This window comes from Brugia malayi (genome assembly GCF_000002995.4).
Source record: "Brugia malayi strain FR3 genome assembly, contig: Bm_v4_ChrX_scaffold_001, whole genome shotgun sequence".
In the NCBI taxonomy this organism is placed as follows: domain Eukaryota; kingdom Metazoa; phylum Nematoda; class Chromadorea; order Rhabditida; family Onchocercidae; genus Brugia; species Brugia malayi.
The window spans coordinates 24,513,525-24,533,268 of NW_025062479.1; the positions used below are offsets into that span (position 1 = coordinate 24,513,525).

The following is a 19,744-nucleotide window of genomic DNA, read 5'->3' on the forward strand; positions in this document are numbered from 1 at the left end:
TTAATTAATTAAAATTACCAACTAATATGAATGAATTAATTTTTTTTTTTTGGAAAAAAAGAAATTTGTTCGATTTATACTTTTTTTCCCATCTTTATTCTCATTTATTAATTTTATAAAATAATACGAAAGTTAATTGTCTTTTTTAATTAAGCATTTAAATTTGCAAAATTTGATTTTTGTTGATAAACAAATATAATTTATCAATATATTAAAATTTTCGTATTTATTAATTGTAAATTTTAGTGCAATGCCATAATCAATGAGGTATTTTAAAAATTGAAATTATTAAATTAATTATTGTTTGAAATTATTAAATTTATTGTTTAAAAAATATTTATTCATTAGTAGAAGAAAAAGATCGGAATTAATCCTATGCAGTAGTAGTAGTAGTGATTCTTGTTGTTGCAGTAATATTTGCAGTAGTAGTAGTGATTCTTGTTGTTGCAGTAATATTTGCAGTAGTAGTAGTGGTTCTTATTGTTGCAGTAATATTTGCAGTAGTAGTAGTGATTCTTGTTGTTGCAGTAATATTTGCAGTAGTAGTAGTGATTCTTGTTGTTGCAGTAATATTTGCAGTAGTAGTAGTGATTCTTGTTGTTGCAGTAATATTTGCAGTAGTAGTAGTGGTTCTTATTGTTGCAGTAATATTTGCAGCAGTAGTAGTAGTGATTCTTGTTGTTGCAGTAATATTTGCAGTAGTATTAGTTCTTATTGTTGCAGTAATATTGCAGCAATAGTGGCGGTTTTTGCTACTGCATTAATATTTGCAATAATCCTAGTCCTTATTGTTGCAGTAATATTTACAGTAGTTGATTTCAAGTAAATGAATTAAATTTATCGAAATTATCACAAATAGTTATTGTAGTACTTCTGGGTACTAGTAATAATAATAAAAGTTTTATTTGTAGTATTAGTCAGTCAAGAAGTACTCGAAATACAAACATCCAACAATAGTAATTGAAGAGGGTTTTTTCTCTCTTTCAATTGGTTTCATTTTTTCAATTTTTCTTTTTTTTGCCTAACTTATAATAATTTAAGTACTTTTTTTTTCCTTTGTAAACTAAATTTTATAATTTCTTTGATTACTTTTTCAAATTTAATTTCTTTTCTTGCAAATCGAAATATTAACAAAATATACTTTGTTTTACAAATAAATATGCATAATAATTTAAATGTTTAGAAAATAAATAATAATTTATTAAAATATAAAGAAAATGTATGAATTATGTATGAGTAAATTAATTTTATAACTAAATTGATTTTAATAAATTAATTATAAATAAATTGATTGAATTTATTAAAATGAATTGCAAACATTAATTAATTTTGTTAACATTAAATTAACTAAATGTATTTGTAATAATTAATCAGTCAACCATTTTATGTTTATTATCAATTTATTAGATGAATGAGTCAATTGATTTATGACAAATACTGTTGCTGTTGTTATTGTTATTGTTGTTGCAATTGCTGTTGTTGTTGTTTTTGTTGTTGTGTAATGAATAAATTATAAATTGAAAATGCTTTAACAGAATTACATTTTCAATTAATTAATGAAATTTGATTGCTACATATTATTAATTGATTAATTCAAAACAATTTGTTCCTATTAAACAATCATTAATTAATTAAATAATTAATTCAAAATAATTTGTTATCATTAAATAATCATTAATTAATTAATTTATTCAAAATTGTTTGTTATCATTAAATAATCATTAATTAATTAATTCAAAATTGTTTGTTATTATTTAGCAATCGTTAATTAATTAATTCAAATTTTTTGTTATTTTAAACAATCATTAATTAATTAATTAATTCAAAATTGTTTCTTATTATTAAACAGTCGTTAATCAATTAACTCAAAATTTTTTGTTATTATTAAACAATCATTAATTAATTTATCCAAAATTTTAATCATTAATTAATTTATTCAAAAATGTTCGTTATTATTAAACAATTATTTTTTCTAGTTGTAAATTTTTTTTTGAGAGAGAGAAGTAATTAATAGTTTTATATTTTTTTTTTGAATTAATTTCAATTTCATATAAAACTTATCAAAATGCTTCAAAACTTTTTTTTTATGGGTAATATTTATTATTGTTAGGGAATTTTTCTTGGATAGAAAATAAATATGAAATTAAATTTGATTTGAATAATTTAAAATATTTTCGATTTTTAATTAAGTCACATTTAAAAAAAAAAAAAAAAAAATTGAAAATATTTTCCAAATAATCAATCTTAGTTTTCTTTCGTTTTTTTTTTTTTTTTTTTTTTTGTCAAAATATTATTTCTCATTTATGAAATCACTGCTAACTATTTATGAAAGTAATTAATAATAAATATAAAATGTAATTGAGTTTTTTTTTTTTTTTCACAAAAAGATTTTAATCAAAATTTCAACAATTTTTTGAAATATCACTTCAAAAATTTATTCAAATTATTAAATTTGATTTTAACGGAAGAAAAAGGTATTTGTGAATGAAATTAAAAATTTACTAACCATCGCTATTTAAATCTTTAATTCTTGGAAAAAATTTTAAAAAATTTTTGATCTATTTTTTGCTTCGTTTTTGTGTTATTGTTGTCTCTGTTATTGTTCCTCATATTATTGTTGTTGTAAATAATATATTTTAGGTTTAAAAATTATTTTCATTTCAGTTTAAATTTTAATTTAAAAAAAATATTTTCACATTAGCTGTACAATTATTTTTCATTTAATAATAGAAAATAATATCAGAAAATATTGAATATTTGTGCTGAAAGAAAATGATATGAGATAAAGTAGTCGAAGTTAATTTTAATTTTAATTTTAAAAATTATTTCATTTCGGTTTAAATTTTAAATTTTAAAATTATTTTCACTTCAACTGTAGAATTATTTTCATTTAATAATAATAAATAATAATAATAGTTTTATAACAATAATAAATAGTTTGTTAATCATAATAATAATAATAATAATAATAAACAATTTGTTCTATTAAAATTATTTATCATTGAGAAATTTTAATTCAAAATTTAAATATATAAATTCAGTCTAAATTTGCTTTCTTAAGTTTAATTAAACTGATTATTATTATCAATTATTATCATTAATTGCTATTGTTAATAATAACAAACAATTTGTTCTATTAAATTATTATCAATTGTGAAATTTCAATTCAAATTTAAATATACAAGTTCAGTCTAAATTTGCTTTATTAAATTTAATTAAAATAAATTTAATCATTGCTATTATCAATTATTATTTATTATTATCATTAATTATTATCAATTTTGCCTTATTATGACATCAATCATTTCAATTTTTGTTTATTTCAAAATTTTCATTAATCTTTCTTCTTCTCCTCCTCCTCCTCTCTCTCTCCCTCTTCCACAAAATCATCCTGTTTTAAAAATTAATTTCGCTTCAGTTGCACAAATTATTCTTCTGCCGTCACTCTAATCTTTCAATCTTATCTCTCTTTTATTTACTTTCGAATACTGTTTTCTATTTCTTTAGAAAGTAAAGTAACAAGTAAGTAAGTTAATCCATGCAAATTATCAGTAATCATCTAAGTATATTATCTTCTTTTGTCATTTTAATCAGTTGCTTCGATCAAAACTTCAAAACATTGACTTTTTGAAAATATTTTTACTGAAATGGCATTTCGTTGATTCGTTATAGTAGAAGTAGTAGTGATAATAGTGATAAATTATATTTATTATCAGTATCGTCGCTATTGCTATTACTTCTGCTATTGTTATTGTTATTGTTATCATTATTATTATTATTATTGCAACTATTTTTGTTGTTTTTATTGTTGTTGTTGCTATTATTATTGTTATCATTATTATTATTGCTACTATTTTTGTTGTTCTTATTGTTGCTGTTGTATTATTATTATTACTATACTATTGTTATTGTTGCTATTATTATTATTATTATTGTTATTATTGTTCTTATTGTTGTTCAGTAGTGATAAGTTATATTTATTATCAGTATCATCGCTATTGCTATTGCTTTTGCCATTTTTATTGCTATTGTTGCTATTATTATTATTATCATTACTATTACTATTATCATTGTCGTTCTTATTGTTGTTTAGTAATAATAGTAGTGATAAATAATATTTATTATCAGTATCTTCGCTATTACTACCGCTTCTGCTGTTGTTATTGTTGTTGTTGCTGCTGTCGCCGTTATTGTTATATATTTATTATCCATATGTTGTCGTCATTATTACTACTGCTATTATTACGATTATTTATTATTACATTACCATTATTATTATTATTGTTACTATTATTACTATTAATCATGTCACTAATTGTTGTTATTGTCACTGTTGTTGTTATTTATCATTTATTATCCATATCTGTTGTCATCCTTATTTCTACTGCTATTATTAATATTATTATTATTATTAATTATGTCACTAATTGCTGTTGTTATTGTCACTGTTGTTGTTATTTATCATTTATTATCCATATCTGTTGTCATCCTTATTTCTACTGCTATTATTAATATTATTATTATTATTATTAATTATGTCACTATTATTTGGGTTATTTTGCTCTATTTACTAAAAGTTTTCTCTTCTTCCTTTTTTTTTTTTTTTTTTCCACCAAAACTTTTGCTACAATAATTATTAGTGTTAATCGTTTCTATTCATCTAAAAATTGCTCTTTCTGCCCTCTTTTTTTTTTTTTTTTTTGTTGTTGTTGATAATTCCCTAATTTTTGTTGTTGTCATAATTATTTATTTTTTTTGCTATTATTTTGCTCTATTTACCCGAAAAAAAATATGTATTTCTCAAATTGTTGCTTTTTTTTTCCTAAAATTCCAAAATTAAATATTTAAAATAATTTTTGTTTATTAAAAAATGAAAAATTATTTTATGACAATAAATTATTATATAATGTAAACATATTTAATCTAAAATATTACAATTTTATGTTAACAATTAAACAATTTGAATGAATTTCATTTCTATTTTTACTTCAACATATTTTGCTAATTATTTTTTTGTACTTTAAAAAAATTCTTATTTATTACTTTATTGTATGAAAAAATATTTATAAATATAAATCTAAAAAATTTTATTTCAATTTTCAATTTCTATGTTGAAGATTGAATTTGAATATAAATCAATAATTGATAAGTATTCTTATCAATTGTAAAATTTTATTTTGTTTATATTTGTTGGCGGCACACACACACAAAAAAAAAAAAATTCTTCTATTTCTAAAAATCATAAAAAATTTTTCCTAAAAATTTAAATAGTTAATTTGAATTATTTATTATTTTTACAATATTTTTATTTTTTTTTTTAAAAAAAAAAATAAGAATTTTACTTGTGTGAAATCTTTTCCCACTTAGCAAAATATTTTTTTTCAATTTTTTTATCATTTTTTAATTTCATTAACTTTTTTAATAAAAGAATTACGAATGATTGAATTATTGATTTTAATTTAAATTTAATTTTTATTTACAGTGCTCTCAATTTTAATTACATTTTTACTTTATATTTTTACTTACTTACTTACTTTTGTGCATTGGAAATCTTCACATTTTAATTTTAATTTAATTATTATTTACAGTACTCTCAATTTTAATTATATTTTTACTTACTTACTTACTTGTGCATTGGAAATTTTCACATTTTAATTTTAATTTAATTATTATTTACAGTACTCCAATTTTAATTATATTTTTACTTACTTGCTTATTTTCCTATATATTATAAAACTGTTTTAATAAATTTTAAACAAAATTATTATTTTTTTTAAAAAAAAAACTAAAATGAAAAAAGAAAAATATCTATAAATTTCATTTAAAATGAAAGTTTATTGTACAAATATTTTTTTTTTTTTTTTTTTTTGGAATAAAATTTCATAAATTTGTGGTCAATTAATTAAACTGCGAAAAAAAAATTTTTTTTTTTTATTTTAAAAATTACAACAAATTTAAACTTTAAAAAAAATGAAACAATTTTACAAATACATTTTAGAAGTTATATCTCAATACATTCAATAACATATCAATAGGACATGATAGTTACTTTGACCTTGAAAAATGAATAATTTCTTGAAAGGTCATTTTTATGTAACAAAAAAATAATATTCCAAAATATATTTTCTTCTTTCTTTTTTTTTTTTTTCTTTTAATCTCAATGTTTTCTTATTTTTACTATTTGTTTATTTTTAATTTTGATATATTTTGTAAACAATGATCGTTTTTTTTTTTTTTTTTCAAAAAAATAACCTATTTAAATCAGTTTTATTCTATTGTGATATGATAAGTTGATAACAAGTTTTGAATGATATTATACTACTATATAATACAATGAAAAGTAATAAGTGAATAGTTAATTTAAACTATTGATTTATTGTGATATGATAAGTTGATAACAATCTTGAATGATATTACATGAATGAATAGATGATCTGAGCTATTGATTTTTTGTGATATGATAAGTTGATAACAATCTTTGAATGATATTACGTGAATGAATAGATGATCTGAGCTATTGATTTTTTGTGATATGATAAGTTGATAACAATCTTTGAATGATATTACGTGAATGAATAGATGATCTGAGCTATTGATTTTTTGTGATATGATAAGTGATAAGAATATTTCGAATGATATTACACTATTAAAATACAATCGAAGGTAAAAAATGAGTAAATGATCTGAGCTATTGATTGATTGGATAGTATAATCATTTGATATAAGAATTTTAAATTTAAAAAGTTCAAATTTTTTTTTTTTTGCTTCATTAAATTAGTAAATGAAAAAAAAAAATTTGAAACTAAAGAAGTAATTTAATAAATATTTTATAAATGCAAATTTTGGAATTACAAAAATTTTTCAATTTATCGGACTTTTTTTTTTTTGATTTATCGAATAGAGAAGATTGCATAATTTATATTATTTAACTAGAAATTTTGATTGGTTATGAATTCTTTTTAAATTCGTTTCATTCGAAACGAATTTAAAAAAAAAATTTCAATCAATCATTTTTTTTTTTTTTTTTTTTAATAATAATTTGAGAAATTTTAAAGAAAGATTTATTTTTCAAAAAAGTAAAAAGATACACAATTAATTGTTTAATTTTGAAAAAAAAAAAATTTTATGATAAACAAAAATTATTTGCTTAAATTAATATATTATTTTTGTTAATGCAAATGCTTATTAAAATTTAAAAAAAAAAAATTTCTTATCTTATCAATTTAAATTTTTAATTAAAATTTGCATTAAATGCAGCAAAATTAATATTTGCATTATTCATTTTTATGTTTTTAAATACTGTTATTTCATTTTTAATTTTATAAAATTAATTTGAAAAAATATATTTTTAGCAATTTCATTTTATTATAGATTATTATTATTATTAGCATTTATTAATAATAATACTTTCCTGAAAAAAAAAAAAAAAAAGAATTCCTGATAGTTAATGGCAGCAGTACGTGATTCATTATGTAATATGGAACCGGTACAAATTCCAAGGCCACAAATTTCCGGTTTACAATTTATTCCAACCAGAGGTCGATTAGGATTTTATGCGGTTTAATTTTCTCTCTTTTTTTTTTAAAAAAAATTTTTTTTTTTTTTGAATTTCATTTTATATTTTAATTTTATGTATTATATTTTATTAATTAAATATGTATTTATATTTTATGTAAATATTTATTCAAATTTTCACAATCATTTTTGCTAACCAACCTATTATATAAGTAATTTAATTTAATACAAAAATGTTTATTATTTATTTTTAGAAATTTAAAGCATAAAATTTATATAAAACGAATAAATTTATATGATAACTTAAAATATGTATTTTAATTATAAGTATATTAATTTATTAAAATAATTAATCTTTATCTATTTTTAAAATTTAAATATAAAATGAATATATTCATATGATAACTTAAAATAAGATTCCTATCATATAAGTAATTTAATTTATTACAATAAATATTCATTATCTATTTTTAAAATTTAAAAATATAAAATGAATATACTTATATGATAATTAAAGTAAGTTTTTTTTTTTTTTTTTTTTTTTAAATTCTTTTTAAAAATTTAAAAATTTTTTATAGACAATTCGCCGTGATGGTGAAAAATATGGTGTAGGAATGAAACCAATTGGACCACGACGACCAGTCCTTTCAGAAAGTTTATTTAAAGATGATTGTAATATTTCGAAAACATCAAACATCAAAACGACTAATGAAGGTGACAAAATGGAAAATGTGAAATTGTCACCAAAACAAGTAATTATTTTCTTCAAAATTTCATTTAAATTAGAGTTAATTAATTATAAGTTTTTAAATTGTTTATTTTTTGTTGTTTAAATTTTAACAAATTTAAATTAGAGTTAATTAATTATAGGTCATTAAATTGTTTTTTTTTTTGGTTTAAATTTTAGCAAATTTGAATTCAAAATTAGAATTAATTAATTATAAACTTTTAAATTTTTTTGTTAAATTTTAACAAACTAAAATTTGAGTTAATTAATTATAGGTTATTAAATTGTTTTTTTTTTTGTTTAAATTTAAGCAAATTTGAATTCAAAATTGGAATTAATTAATTATAAACTTTTAAATTTTTTTGTTAAATTTTAACAAATATAAATTCAAATTAGAGTTAATTAATTATAGGTCATTAAATTGTTTTTCTTTGTTTAAATTTTAACAAATTTAAATTCAAAATTCGAGCTAATTAATTATAAGTTATTAAATTGTTTTTTTCTGTTAACTTTTAACAAATTTAAATTTAAATTAGAGTTAATTAATTATAAGTTATTAAATTGTTTTTTTTTTTTTGTTGTTAAATTATAGCAATAATTTTGATAACAAAAAAAAAAATTTTTTTTTATCAAAATCATTATTAAATCATTTAAATAGAAGTATGATAGCTATTATCAATTACTTTATCAATATCAATTCAATTAAAAATGATAAACTGATATGATACAAATCAGTGAAATGATTAAATGATAATAATTTTTATTAAAGGATTTGCAATCAGTAAAAACAAAATCAAATTCGATGACAAATATTTCCAAACAAACAAATTCGCCGACAAACACTTCCAAACAATCATTTCAAGCATCAGAAAATGAAAAAATTAATTTGAATAAAGTAAATGAAAACTGATAAACTGATAAGGAATTTTTTATGAATGATAAGGAATGATAAATATTTCGAGATTACTTCAATGAATTGAATTTATATTATGAAAAATGCAAAATAAAAAAAAAAAAAATTGTTCTCATTTTTTTTTTTTTGTATTTATTTGAAATTTAATAATGCAAATTAATTGCACAATTAAAATTTAAAATTTTACATCAAATTTTGTTTTTTTTTTTTTTTTTTTTTTTTGAGAAATTTATAGTTAAAAATTTATTTATATTGTTGATAAAAAGGAAAATATTAATTTAAATTTAATTTTTATTATTTTCCGATTAACTTTTAACTTTTTTTTTTTATTGTCAAAAAAGAATTATTTAATAAATTATTCATTTGTTGTTTCTATCTTTTTTTGAAAAATTTTGCAAAAAAAATTGTAAATTCTATATGATTGAAGTGGAATGGTTTGATTTTATATTATTTATATTTTCATTATGAATTAATTTAATTAATTAATTTTAAAAATTTCACAACTATTTTTAAATTTCAACGAAGAAAAAAATATATATTTTTATCAATTTTATCAATTGTAAATATTAAAAAAAAGAAATGATAAATTAGTACCAATAATTTGGAGCAGTGATAATTTATCTGATAAAATAGTTAATTAATAATAATTAATTAACAAACAAAATTAGCTATTAGACAGATAGTATGGATGACAAAAGTTAGAATTAAATTTGAACAAATTAAATTTTCTTAATATATATTAATCTAAAAGTAATACTTAAAATTGTATTTTCTTTTTTTTTTTTTTGAATAAAATTTATTTTTATTTTATTTAAAATGTTTGTATTCAGGTAGTTATTGCTATTATAAAATGATAGTTATGTATGACAAAGGTAAATTATAACAAATTGTTTTAATTTTATTTGCTATCGTTTTTTTGTTTGCATATGTTTGGATAAAGTAAATCATTTTGTTGAGTAATATTTGACATTAAAGCCTTATAAATAATTAGGCTTACAAGCTAAGCTCACATCTTGGCCACACAATTCAACCATTCTGCTCGATAATATTTTACAATGAAGCCTTATAAATAATTAGGCTTACAAGCCAAGATCACATCTTGGCCACACAATTCAACCATTCTGCTCGATAATATTTTACATTGAAGGCCATATCAATAATTAGCCTTACAAGCCAAGCTGACATATTTTAGCCTACAATTCAACCATTCTGCTCGATAATATTTTACACTGAAGGCCATATCAATAATTAGCCTTACAAGCCAAGATCACATCTTGGCCACACAATTCAACCATTCTGCTCGATAATATTTTACATTGAAGGCCATATCAATAGTTAGCCTTACAAGCCAAGCTGACATATTTTAGCCTACAATTCAACCATTCTGCTCGATAATATTTTACATTGAAGCCTAATTAGCCTTACAAGCCAAGTTGGCATTTTAGCCTACAATTCATAAGCAGTGATTTAATTATCAAGCATTTCCATGCTTATTTTTAGCTTCTTTTATTCATTGCTTAAATATAAATAAGAAAAACAACTGCTAAGAATTTTTGATCTCTTTTATGCGTGAAAACAAAATGTCACGTGACGTTAGGTACTATCGTACGTGAAAATTGTTTATCTGTCAACTATTTTACCCTAAAAATTGATTTCAGCAAACGCTTAAAACACGTAAGAAAATACGTGTTGTTATTTACTGATATGAAAAATACTTAGCAACAATTGGTTTAACTTATACTTTAACTTATGCAAATTTTACTTAGTAGTACTTATAAATAACTTTGCTTTACATTTACTTAATATTGTTTAATTATGAAGAATCAATGGTACGTTTGTTTTGACATGTTGAACAATTGAATTTTGATTTTAAAATTATTGCAATTTGCACAAGAAATTAAAATATCAAATTACTGATGAAATGATTAAAAGTTGCTGATTAACTTTATTAGGTAATACAATAATTAAATTGATAATTAAATATACTTAAAATAGTTGAAGCAAACCTTTGTTAATCAAAAATTTTCTGTATATTACATTAAAGTTTCTTGTTCAGCCGATATCATTATCAGCTGATATCATTATCACTTCATTATCAGTAATCAGTGATGCAAACTTTATTAATCAATCCATCATGCATTTATTTTTATTATAAACAAAATTTCTAAAATAAAAATTCGCATAGTATAAAATTCTAAAATAAAAATTCGCATAGTTTAAAATTTCTAAAATAAAAATTCGCATAGTTTAAATTTCTAAAATAAAAATTCGCATAGTCTAAAATTTTAAAATGAAAATTCGCATAGTATAAAATTTCTAAAATAAAAAATTTGCACAGTCTAAGGAAAAAATGCATAAAATTGCAGCCTTGTATAGTAACTTAAAAAAAAAAAAGTAATTTAAAAAAATTTAAAAAGCAACTTAAAAAAAAAAAAGAGTAACCTGTGTTATAGTGTGATGAGTAAGACAAATCCGCTAGCAATCCAATTACCGCCCGGAACAGTTATTGAGGGGCGCTTTTTGTTCGAAACATTATCAATGGGTCGTTATAGTACTGTATTTAAAGTTGAGGATAAATTTGATAATCGTCAAAAATATTGCATAAAGGTTTTTTCTAAAAACTTTTTCTTTCTTTTTTTTTTTTTTTTTTTTGCAAATTTATTAAAAATATAATTTGTAATATTATAATTATAATTTTTATTTGTAATTTATATTTTATAATTGTAATATTTATTTAATTTGTCTAATTTTTTGTAATATTTAATTAATAATTTGTATATAATTTGTAATATTTAAATAAATTGTATAATTTTAATATATTTATATAATTTGTATAAATTTTTGTAATATTTAATTAAATAATTTGTATATAATTTGTAATATTTAAAAAATTTGTAATATTTAATAATTTGTTATATTATTATTTAAAAAAAAAGGCCAAAAAATTTAATTTGTAATAGAGTGAAAAAAAAAAAAGCAAAAAATTTAAATATATAATTTAATGCAAATAAAATAAAACAAATTTGTTTATTGTTAAATTTATTATGTTAAAAAAATTTTTATTAAATTTATCTATTATAGCTATAAAAATATGCAATAAATGTTAGCAAATTTTTTTGTCTTTTTTTTTTGCTATTAAATAAGAAATAATTTTTAAAATAATGAAAAAATTTTTTGAATTTAAAATTATTTAAAATTAATTATTGTTAGATAGAATATGATCGAGGATCAAAGACTAATTATTTACATCAAGAAATTGCTGTTTTACACAAATTGGAAACACGTGAAAATATGGCTAGATTATATTATTGTGAACGTTGTGAACCGGTAAAAATTTAATAATTTAAATTAAAAAATAATTTGAATTTAAATTCAAAAAATTTTATTTCAAATTTGATAAGACAATTTATATTAGTAAATTAAAAAATAAAGAAGAAAGCTAGGCTATATTATTGTGAACGTTGTGAATTAAATTAAATTAAATTAAAAAATAATTTGAATTTAAATTCAAAAATTTTATTTCAAATTTGATAAGACAATTTATATTGGTAAATTAAAAATAAAGAAGAAAGCTAGGCTATATTATTGTGAACGTTGTGAATTAAATTAAATTAAAAAATAATTTGAATTTAAATTCAAAAATTTTATTTCAAATTTGATAAGACAATTTATATTGGTAAATTAAAAATAAAGAAGAAAGCTAGGCTATATTATTGTGAACGTTGTGAATTAAATTAAATTAAATTAAAAAATAATTTGAATTTAAATTCAAAAAATCTTATTTCAAATTTGATAAGACAATTTATATTAGTAATTCAAAAAATAAAGAAGAAAGCTAGGCTATATTATTGTGAACGTTGTGAATTAAATTAAATTAAATTAAAAAATAATTTGAATTTAAATTCAAAAAATTTTATTTCAAATTTGATAAGACAATTTATATTGGTAAATTAAAAAATAAAGAAGAAAGCTAGGCTATATTATTGTGAACGTTGTGAATTAAATTAAATTAAATTAAAAAATAATTTGAATTTAAATTCAAAAAATTTATTTCAAATTTGATAAGACAATTTATATTGGTAAATTAAAAATAAAGAAGAAAGCTAGGCTATATTATTGTGAACGTTGTGAATTAAATTAAATTAAATTAAAAAATAATTTGAATTTAAATTCAAAAAATTTTATTTCAAATTTGATAAGACAATTTATATTAGTAAATCAAAAAGTAAAGAAAAAGCTAGATTGTATTATTGTGAACGTTGTGAATTAAATTGAATTAAATAAAAAATAATTTAAGTTTAAATAATTAAATTCAAAAAATTTATTTCAAATTGATAAGACAAATTTTGTTAATAAATCAAGAAATAAAGAGAAAGCCAGGCTATATTATTGTGAACGTTGTGAATTTAATTAAAAAATAATTTAAATAATTTAAATTCAAAAAATTTTATTTCAAATTTGATAAGATAAATTTTGCTAATAAATCAAAAAAGAAAGGAGAAAGCTAGATTATATTATTGTGAACGTTATGAACTGGTAAAAATTTAATAATTTAATTTAAAATTTACTTTTAAATTTTGTAATAAATCAAAAAAAAAAAAAAGTAAAATGATGAAATAAAATAGTAAAAATTAAAAAATTTAATTAAAAATTAAAAAATTTAACTATCATAAAATATATTCAATAATATTTGCAAATAACATATTTTAAATGTAAAATGATTAATATCAATGATTAATTTTGATAAAATAACTAAAATAAATTTTTAAAAATATTTTTTTTTTTTTAATTTTTTTTTAAAAAAAATTGTATATTGTTTAGTTTTCATTTATGTTAACAACATTATTCGGCAAAAGTATTTGGACTTTACGGCAGAATTTACCAAATAAATTACTATCACCGGGATGTTCAGCTCGTATTGCCGTGCATACATTATATCAAATTAAACAAATACATGAAATTGGCTATATTTTACGAGATTTAAAAATTGGTTTAATTTTATTTTATGACGAAAAGTAGTTTAAGTAATATAAGTAATAAAATAATAAAAAAAAAATTAATTTAAAAAATTTCATTTTTTCAAAAAAAACTAATCAATAAAATGATTATTTAAATGTAAATTTAAATATAAAATGATTATCAAATCAGCCAATTCACAAAAGTTTAATCCAATTCAAATTTTTGAAATTTAAAATGCGAAAATTTTAGAAATAGTTTAATGTAGGTAAGTAATAGATTATTTTCTTCTAAAAACTAATCAATTAAATGATTATTTATATGATTGAAATTTTCAATCCAATTCAAATTTTTTTTTTTTTTTTTTGAAATTCCATTTCAAATTTTGAAATTTAAAATATGAAAATTTTAGAAATAGTTTAATATAGGTAAGTAATAGATTATTTTCTTCTAAAAACTAATCAATCAAATGATTATTCAAATATAAATTTCAATATAAATAAATCGATTATTAAAATATAAATTCAAATATAAAACGATTATCAAATCAGCTATTTGATAAAGTTTTTCAATTCAATTCAAATTTTTAAATTTAAAATGCAAAAATTAAAAAAATAGCTTTATGTAGATTATATGAATCATTTTTTTTTTTCTAAAAGCTAATCAATGATATGATTATTTAACAATTAATTAGCTATTTAATTAAACTTTTTTTCAATTGAATGCAAATTTTCGAAATTTAAAATACGAAAATTAATTTTGATTAAGAATTAAACATTGCAAAACTCATCAACTTATCATATAAAGAAAATTAATTAATTAATTATTTTTAATTAATTAATTAATAATTAATTTATTCCAACAACTGATTGATTCTCTCAATCTAAAATAATTGTTCTAGGCGATATGCTAGTTGGATTAAGCGGTAAAGCAGCAAAAATGATCTTTTTGGTTGATTTTGGAATGTGTCGAACATATATTCGAAAGAATTTGAATGGCTCAGTGACAATTCGACCACAACGACAAAAAGTCTTTGTCCGTGGCATTTTAAGGTATTAAAAAAAAAAAAAAAATTTGAAATTTATTTGGATAATTTTAATTAAATTAAATTGAATTAAATTAAATTATATGCCTATTATTATATATTATTAACTTTTGGTACTAAAATTATTATATATTAACTAAATTAAAAAAAAAAAAAAAAAAAAACTAAAATTATTACTATTATTATTATATGGCATTTTAAGGTATTGAAAAAAAAAGAAAGTAACTTAAAAATTTATTTGGATAATTTTAATTAAATTAAATTATATGCCTATTATTATATATTATTAACTTTTTGTACTAAAATTATTATATATTAACTAAATTAAAAAAAAAAAAACTAAATTATTATTATTATATGTTATTAACTTTTGATTTTTTGTAAAATTATAATTAATGAGAAAAGCAAAATTATTAATTCACATTGATTTTATTAGAAATATATGAAAAAAAAAGTAGCAAAATGCAAAATTGTTTATTCACTTATTTTTTTTTTTTTTGTCTGTGGCATTTTAAGGTATTAAAAAAAAAAGAGAAAGTAATTTGAAAATTTATTTGGATAATTTTAATTAAATTAGATTAAATTAAATTATATGCTATTTTATTAACTTTTTGATATGTAATTGAAAATTATTAAACAAATTTATTTTCTAATATTTGTCAAATGAAAAGCAAAATTATTAATTTACATTAATTTTATTTGAAATATATGAAAAAAGTAATAAAGTGCCATTGTTTATTTGTTTATTTTAATTATTGTTTATAAATTTAAATTAGTTATTTATTAAATGTAGCTAAGAAGTTTGTTTACAATTATTTCATACATTTTCAAAAATAATAGTTAAATTCAGGTATTGCTCACCACGTATTCATAAACGACAAGATGTATGCCGAGCAGATGACCTCTGGTCACTTGCTTACATTCTTGTTGATTTAACTACTGGACTTCCATGGCGTGATATTAAAGTAAAATCATAAATAATTTTAAATAAACAATTATTTGTTTGTTTGTTTGCTTTTTTTTTAAAAAAATTAAAGATATTAATCGAATAATTTTTAGGGTTATTTAAGGTTAAATTTATTTCGTATATATTAGGGAAAAAATCAATCATCAATCAGTCAATCAATCAATTAATCGATGCGTTATTTCAAATAAACAATTATTTGCTATTTTTTTTTTTTTTTTTTTAAATCAAACATATTAATTGAATAATTTTTTAGAATTATTTAAAGTTGAATTTATTTCGTATACATTAGGAAAAAAAATTAATCTGTTAATTATTTAATTAATTAATCGATGCGTTATTTCAAATAAACAATTATTTATTGTTTTCTTTTAAATTAAGGATATTAATTGAATAATTTTTTAGTGTTATTATTTAAGATTAAATTTATTTCTTATATATTAAGGAAAAAAAATCAAATCAATCAATTAATCAATTAATCGATGCGTTATTTTAAATAAACAATTATTTGCTTTTTTTTTTTTTTTTTTTTAAATCAAACATATTAATTGAATAATTTTTAGAATTATTTAAAGTTGAATTTATTTCGTATACATTAGGAAAAAAAATTAATCTGTTAATTATTTAATTAATTAATCGATGCGTTATTTCAAATAAACAATTATTTATTGTTTCTTTTAAATTAAAGATATTAATTGAATAATTTTTAGTGTTATTATTTAAGATTAAATTTATTTCTTATATATTAAGGAAAAAAAAATCAAATCAATCAATTAATCAATTAATCGATGCGTTATTTTAATAAACAATTATTTGCTATTTTTTTTTTTTTTTTTAAATCAACATATAATTGAATAATTTTTTAGATTATTTAAAGTTGAATTTATTTCGTATACATTAGGAAAAAATTAATCTGTTAATTATTTAATTAATTAATCGATGCGTTATTTCAAATAAACAATTATTTATTGTTTTCTTTTAAATTAAGGATATTAATTGAATAATTTTTTAGTGTTATTATTTAAGATTAAATTTATTTCTTATATATTAAGGAAAAAAAATCAAATCAATCAATTAATCAATTAATCGATGCGTTATTTTAAATAAACAATTATTTGCTTTTTTTTTTTCTTTAAATTGAAGATATTAATCAAACAATTATTTAGGCTTATTTAAGGTTGAATTTATTTCTTATAATTAGGGAAAAATCAATCAATCAATCAATTTTGATCAGTTTTTTTGATCACTGTAAAGAATTAGTGTTTGCAGTTAGAAAAACCAGTCGCAAAGGAAAAAGAAACAATTAGCGATGCAAAATTATTTAAAGATTGCCCGGAAGAATGGATTGAAATAATGCAACATATTCGATCATTAAACTATGAAACACGTCCCAATTATAAATTAATCTATAATCAATTGCAGAAAACATTGATTCGATTACAGGTTTCTTATTCAGATCCATGGGATTGGGATCTTGTGGTATGCTTTCCAGTAATCTTATCATTTTTATCAGGATTATCAGAAATTATCTAAATTGTTGATCTGTAGTATCTGAAGTATAACATTCCTGAAGTATAATTGAAATATCTGAAGTATTGCTTTCCTGAAGTGTAACTGAAGTATAACTTCTCTGAAATATAACTGAAGTATAACTTTCCTGAATATAACTGAAGGATAAATTTCCTGAAATATAACTGAAGTATAACTTTCCTGAAGTATAACTGAAGTATAGCTTTCCTGAAGTATCTGAAGTATAACATTCCTAAAGTATAACATTCCTGAAATATAACTGAAGTACAACTTTCCTGAAGTATAACATTCCTAGAGTATAACTTTCCTGAAATATAACTAAAGTATAACTTTCCTGAAATATAACTGAAGTATAACCCTCCTGAAGTGTAACTGAAGTATCTGAAGTATAACATTCCTGAAATATAACTGAAGTACAACTTTCCTGAATATAACTAAAGTATAACTTTCCTGAAATATAACCGAAGTATAACTTTTCTGAAATAATTCTTAAAACAGCAATTGAAATATCAGAATGTATATAAAATGATAATGTACAATTTTGTTTTCTTCCTTTCCTTTTTTTTTTTATTTTTTTCTAAAATTTATAAAATTTTAAATTAAACTTTTTTTCGTTTTTCATTTTCAAAAAATGCATCATTTTAGGGTAATAATGTAATTCTTGAAGCAGATTCACGAGAAAAAACTTCATCATCACATTCGAAATCGGAAAAAATTGATCATTCCGGATCCGAACAAACATCAATGCAAAATGATTCATCGAATGAATGCAATTTAAACGCAAATCAAAATGTGAATTTCAGGATTTAATAAAATTTTAAAAATATTTCTTTCTTTCTTTTTCTTTTTGTAATTCAGGAATAATTCAAAAAAGAAATTTTTTTTTTTTCAGGATTTATCAAAGGTACAAAATGTGTCTGAAAATCGATTAAAACAAAAAAATCCATTTAAAGAATTTATTAGTGCACTTCGAAGTTCAATTCCTTTGGTTCCAAGTGTAACAACCGGACAGCAATCTCCACTGCTACCGGTTCTACCTTTTCCTGATTTATTAATTTCCGGTTTTTTTTTTTGCAAGATTGAAATATTTGAAATTTTTGTGATACAAATGTTTGTGTAATTAAATGTATTTGAAATAAAAAAAAAAAGAAAAACGAATAGGAACAATTATTGCTATTGCAACCGGCTTTATCTTTTCCTGATTTATCAATTTCCGGTTTTTTGTGTTGCAAAATTCAATATTGAAATTTTTATGATTGAAATGTTTGCGTAATTAAATTTATTTGAAATAAAAAAAAGGAAATTATTTCTATGTTTAGAATTTTATTGAAGAAAAAATATTTTACAGCCTAGCAAACGGAAACGTTTATCAGCACTGGAATATGATCCATCATTTCCGACAACAAATCCGGAAGAATTTGAAAGAAACGATATTGGAATTTAATATAATGAAAATTTTGCTACAAAATGAAATAAATAAATAATATTTTATATCCATAATTTTGCAAATGCTTTTGTTTATTTGATCAAAATATTATATCACTTAGAAATTTATTAATACCATCGTACCAGTATTTGCAGTCTACTTGATCTTCCGTTTCCGGCAAAATTTTTTTCCGAAATATTTTTAGAAATTATTTGAATGATTAATTTCAAATGTTAAAATATGTTATCTAACCTTTTTCAAATCTTAATTATTTAATAAATTGATGAAATTTCGCATATTTCTAATGCAATAATAAAATTTCTTACTAATTTAGTTTATTAATTAAAATTACTTATTAATTTATAAATAATCCATTGTTAACTTTATTTAATTTTTAATTAATTTTAACAACAAATTTGAAATGAAATACAAATTAAAATTGAATTTCCATTAATTTATACTAATATTTTAATCTCTTTTTTTTGGCATTTTGCTTAGGGTAATATTTTCGGGCAATGTGATCTTCCGTTTCCGGCAAAATTTTTTTGCCAAAGTATTATTAGAAATTATTAAAATTTTGAGATATACGTAGATGGTTAACCTGAAATTTAGATAAATTACCCAAATAATATTGTAATTCTTTTTTTTTGACACTTTGCTTAGGGTAA

The 19,744-nt window shown here is 19.2% G+C and overlaps 2 protein-coding genes across 2 annotated transcripts; both read left to right on the plus strand.

Annotated features, from left to right (window-relative positions):
* Positions 1 to 7,447: 7,447 nt before the first annotated feature.
* On the plus strand, positions 7,448 to 9,152 carry Bm18090 (Uncharacterized protein; the record flags this gene model as incomplete). Its single annotated transcript, XM_043075997.1, has 3 exons — positions 7,448 to 7,558; positions 8,094 to 8,267; positions 9,012 to 9,152. 3 exons carry the CDS (start codon positions 7,448 to 7,450, stop codon positions 9,150 to 9,152), a joined length of 426 nt encoding a protein of 141 aa, XP_042931931.1.
* A 2,460-nt stretch (positions 9,153 to 11,612) lies between these two features.
* Positions 11,613 to 19,094, plus strand: Bm8480 (Uncharacterized protein; the record flags this gene model as incomplete). The annotated part of the gene is made up of 9 exons (XM_043075998.1): positions 11,613 to 11,762; positions 12,366 to 12,482; positions 13,977 to 14,145; positions 15,013 to 15,163; positions 16,007 to 16,121; positions 17,390 to 17,599; positions 18,296 to 18,442; positions 18,543 to 18,680; positions 18,999 to 19,094. 9 exons carry the CDS (start codon positions 11,613 to 11,615, stop codon positions 19,092 to 19,094), a joined length of 1,293 nt encoding a protein of 430 aa, XP_042931932.1.
* Positions 19,095 to 19,744: the final 650 nt, after the last annotated feature.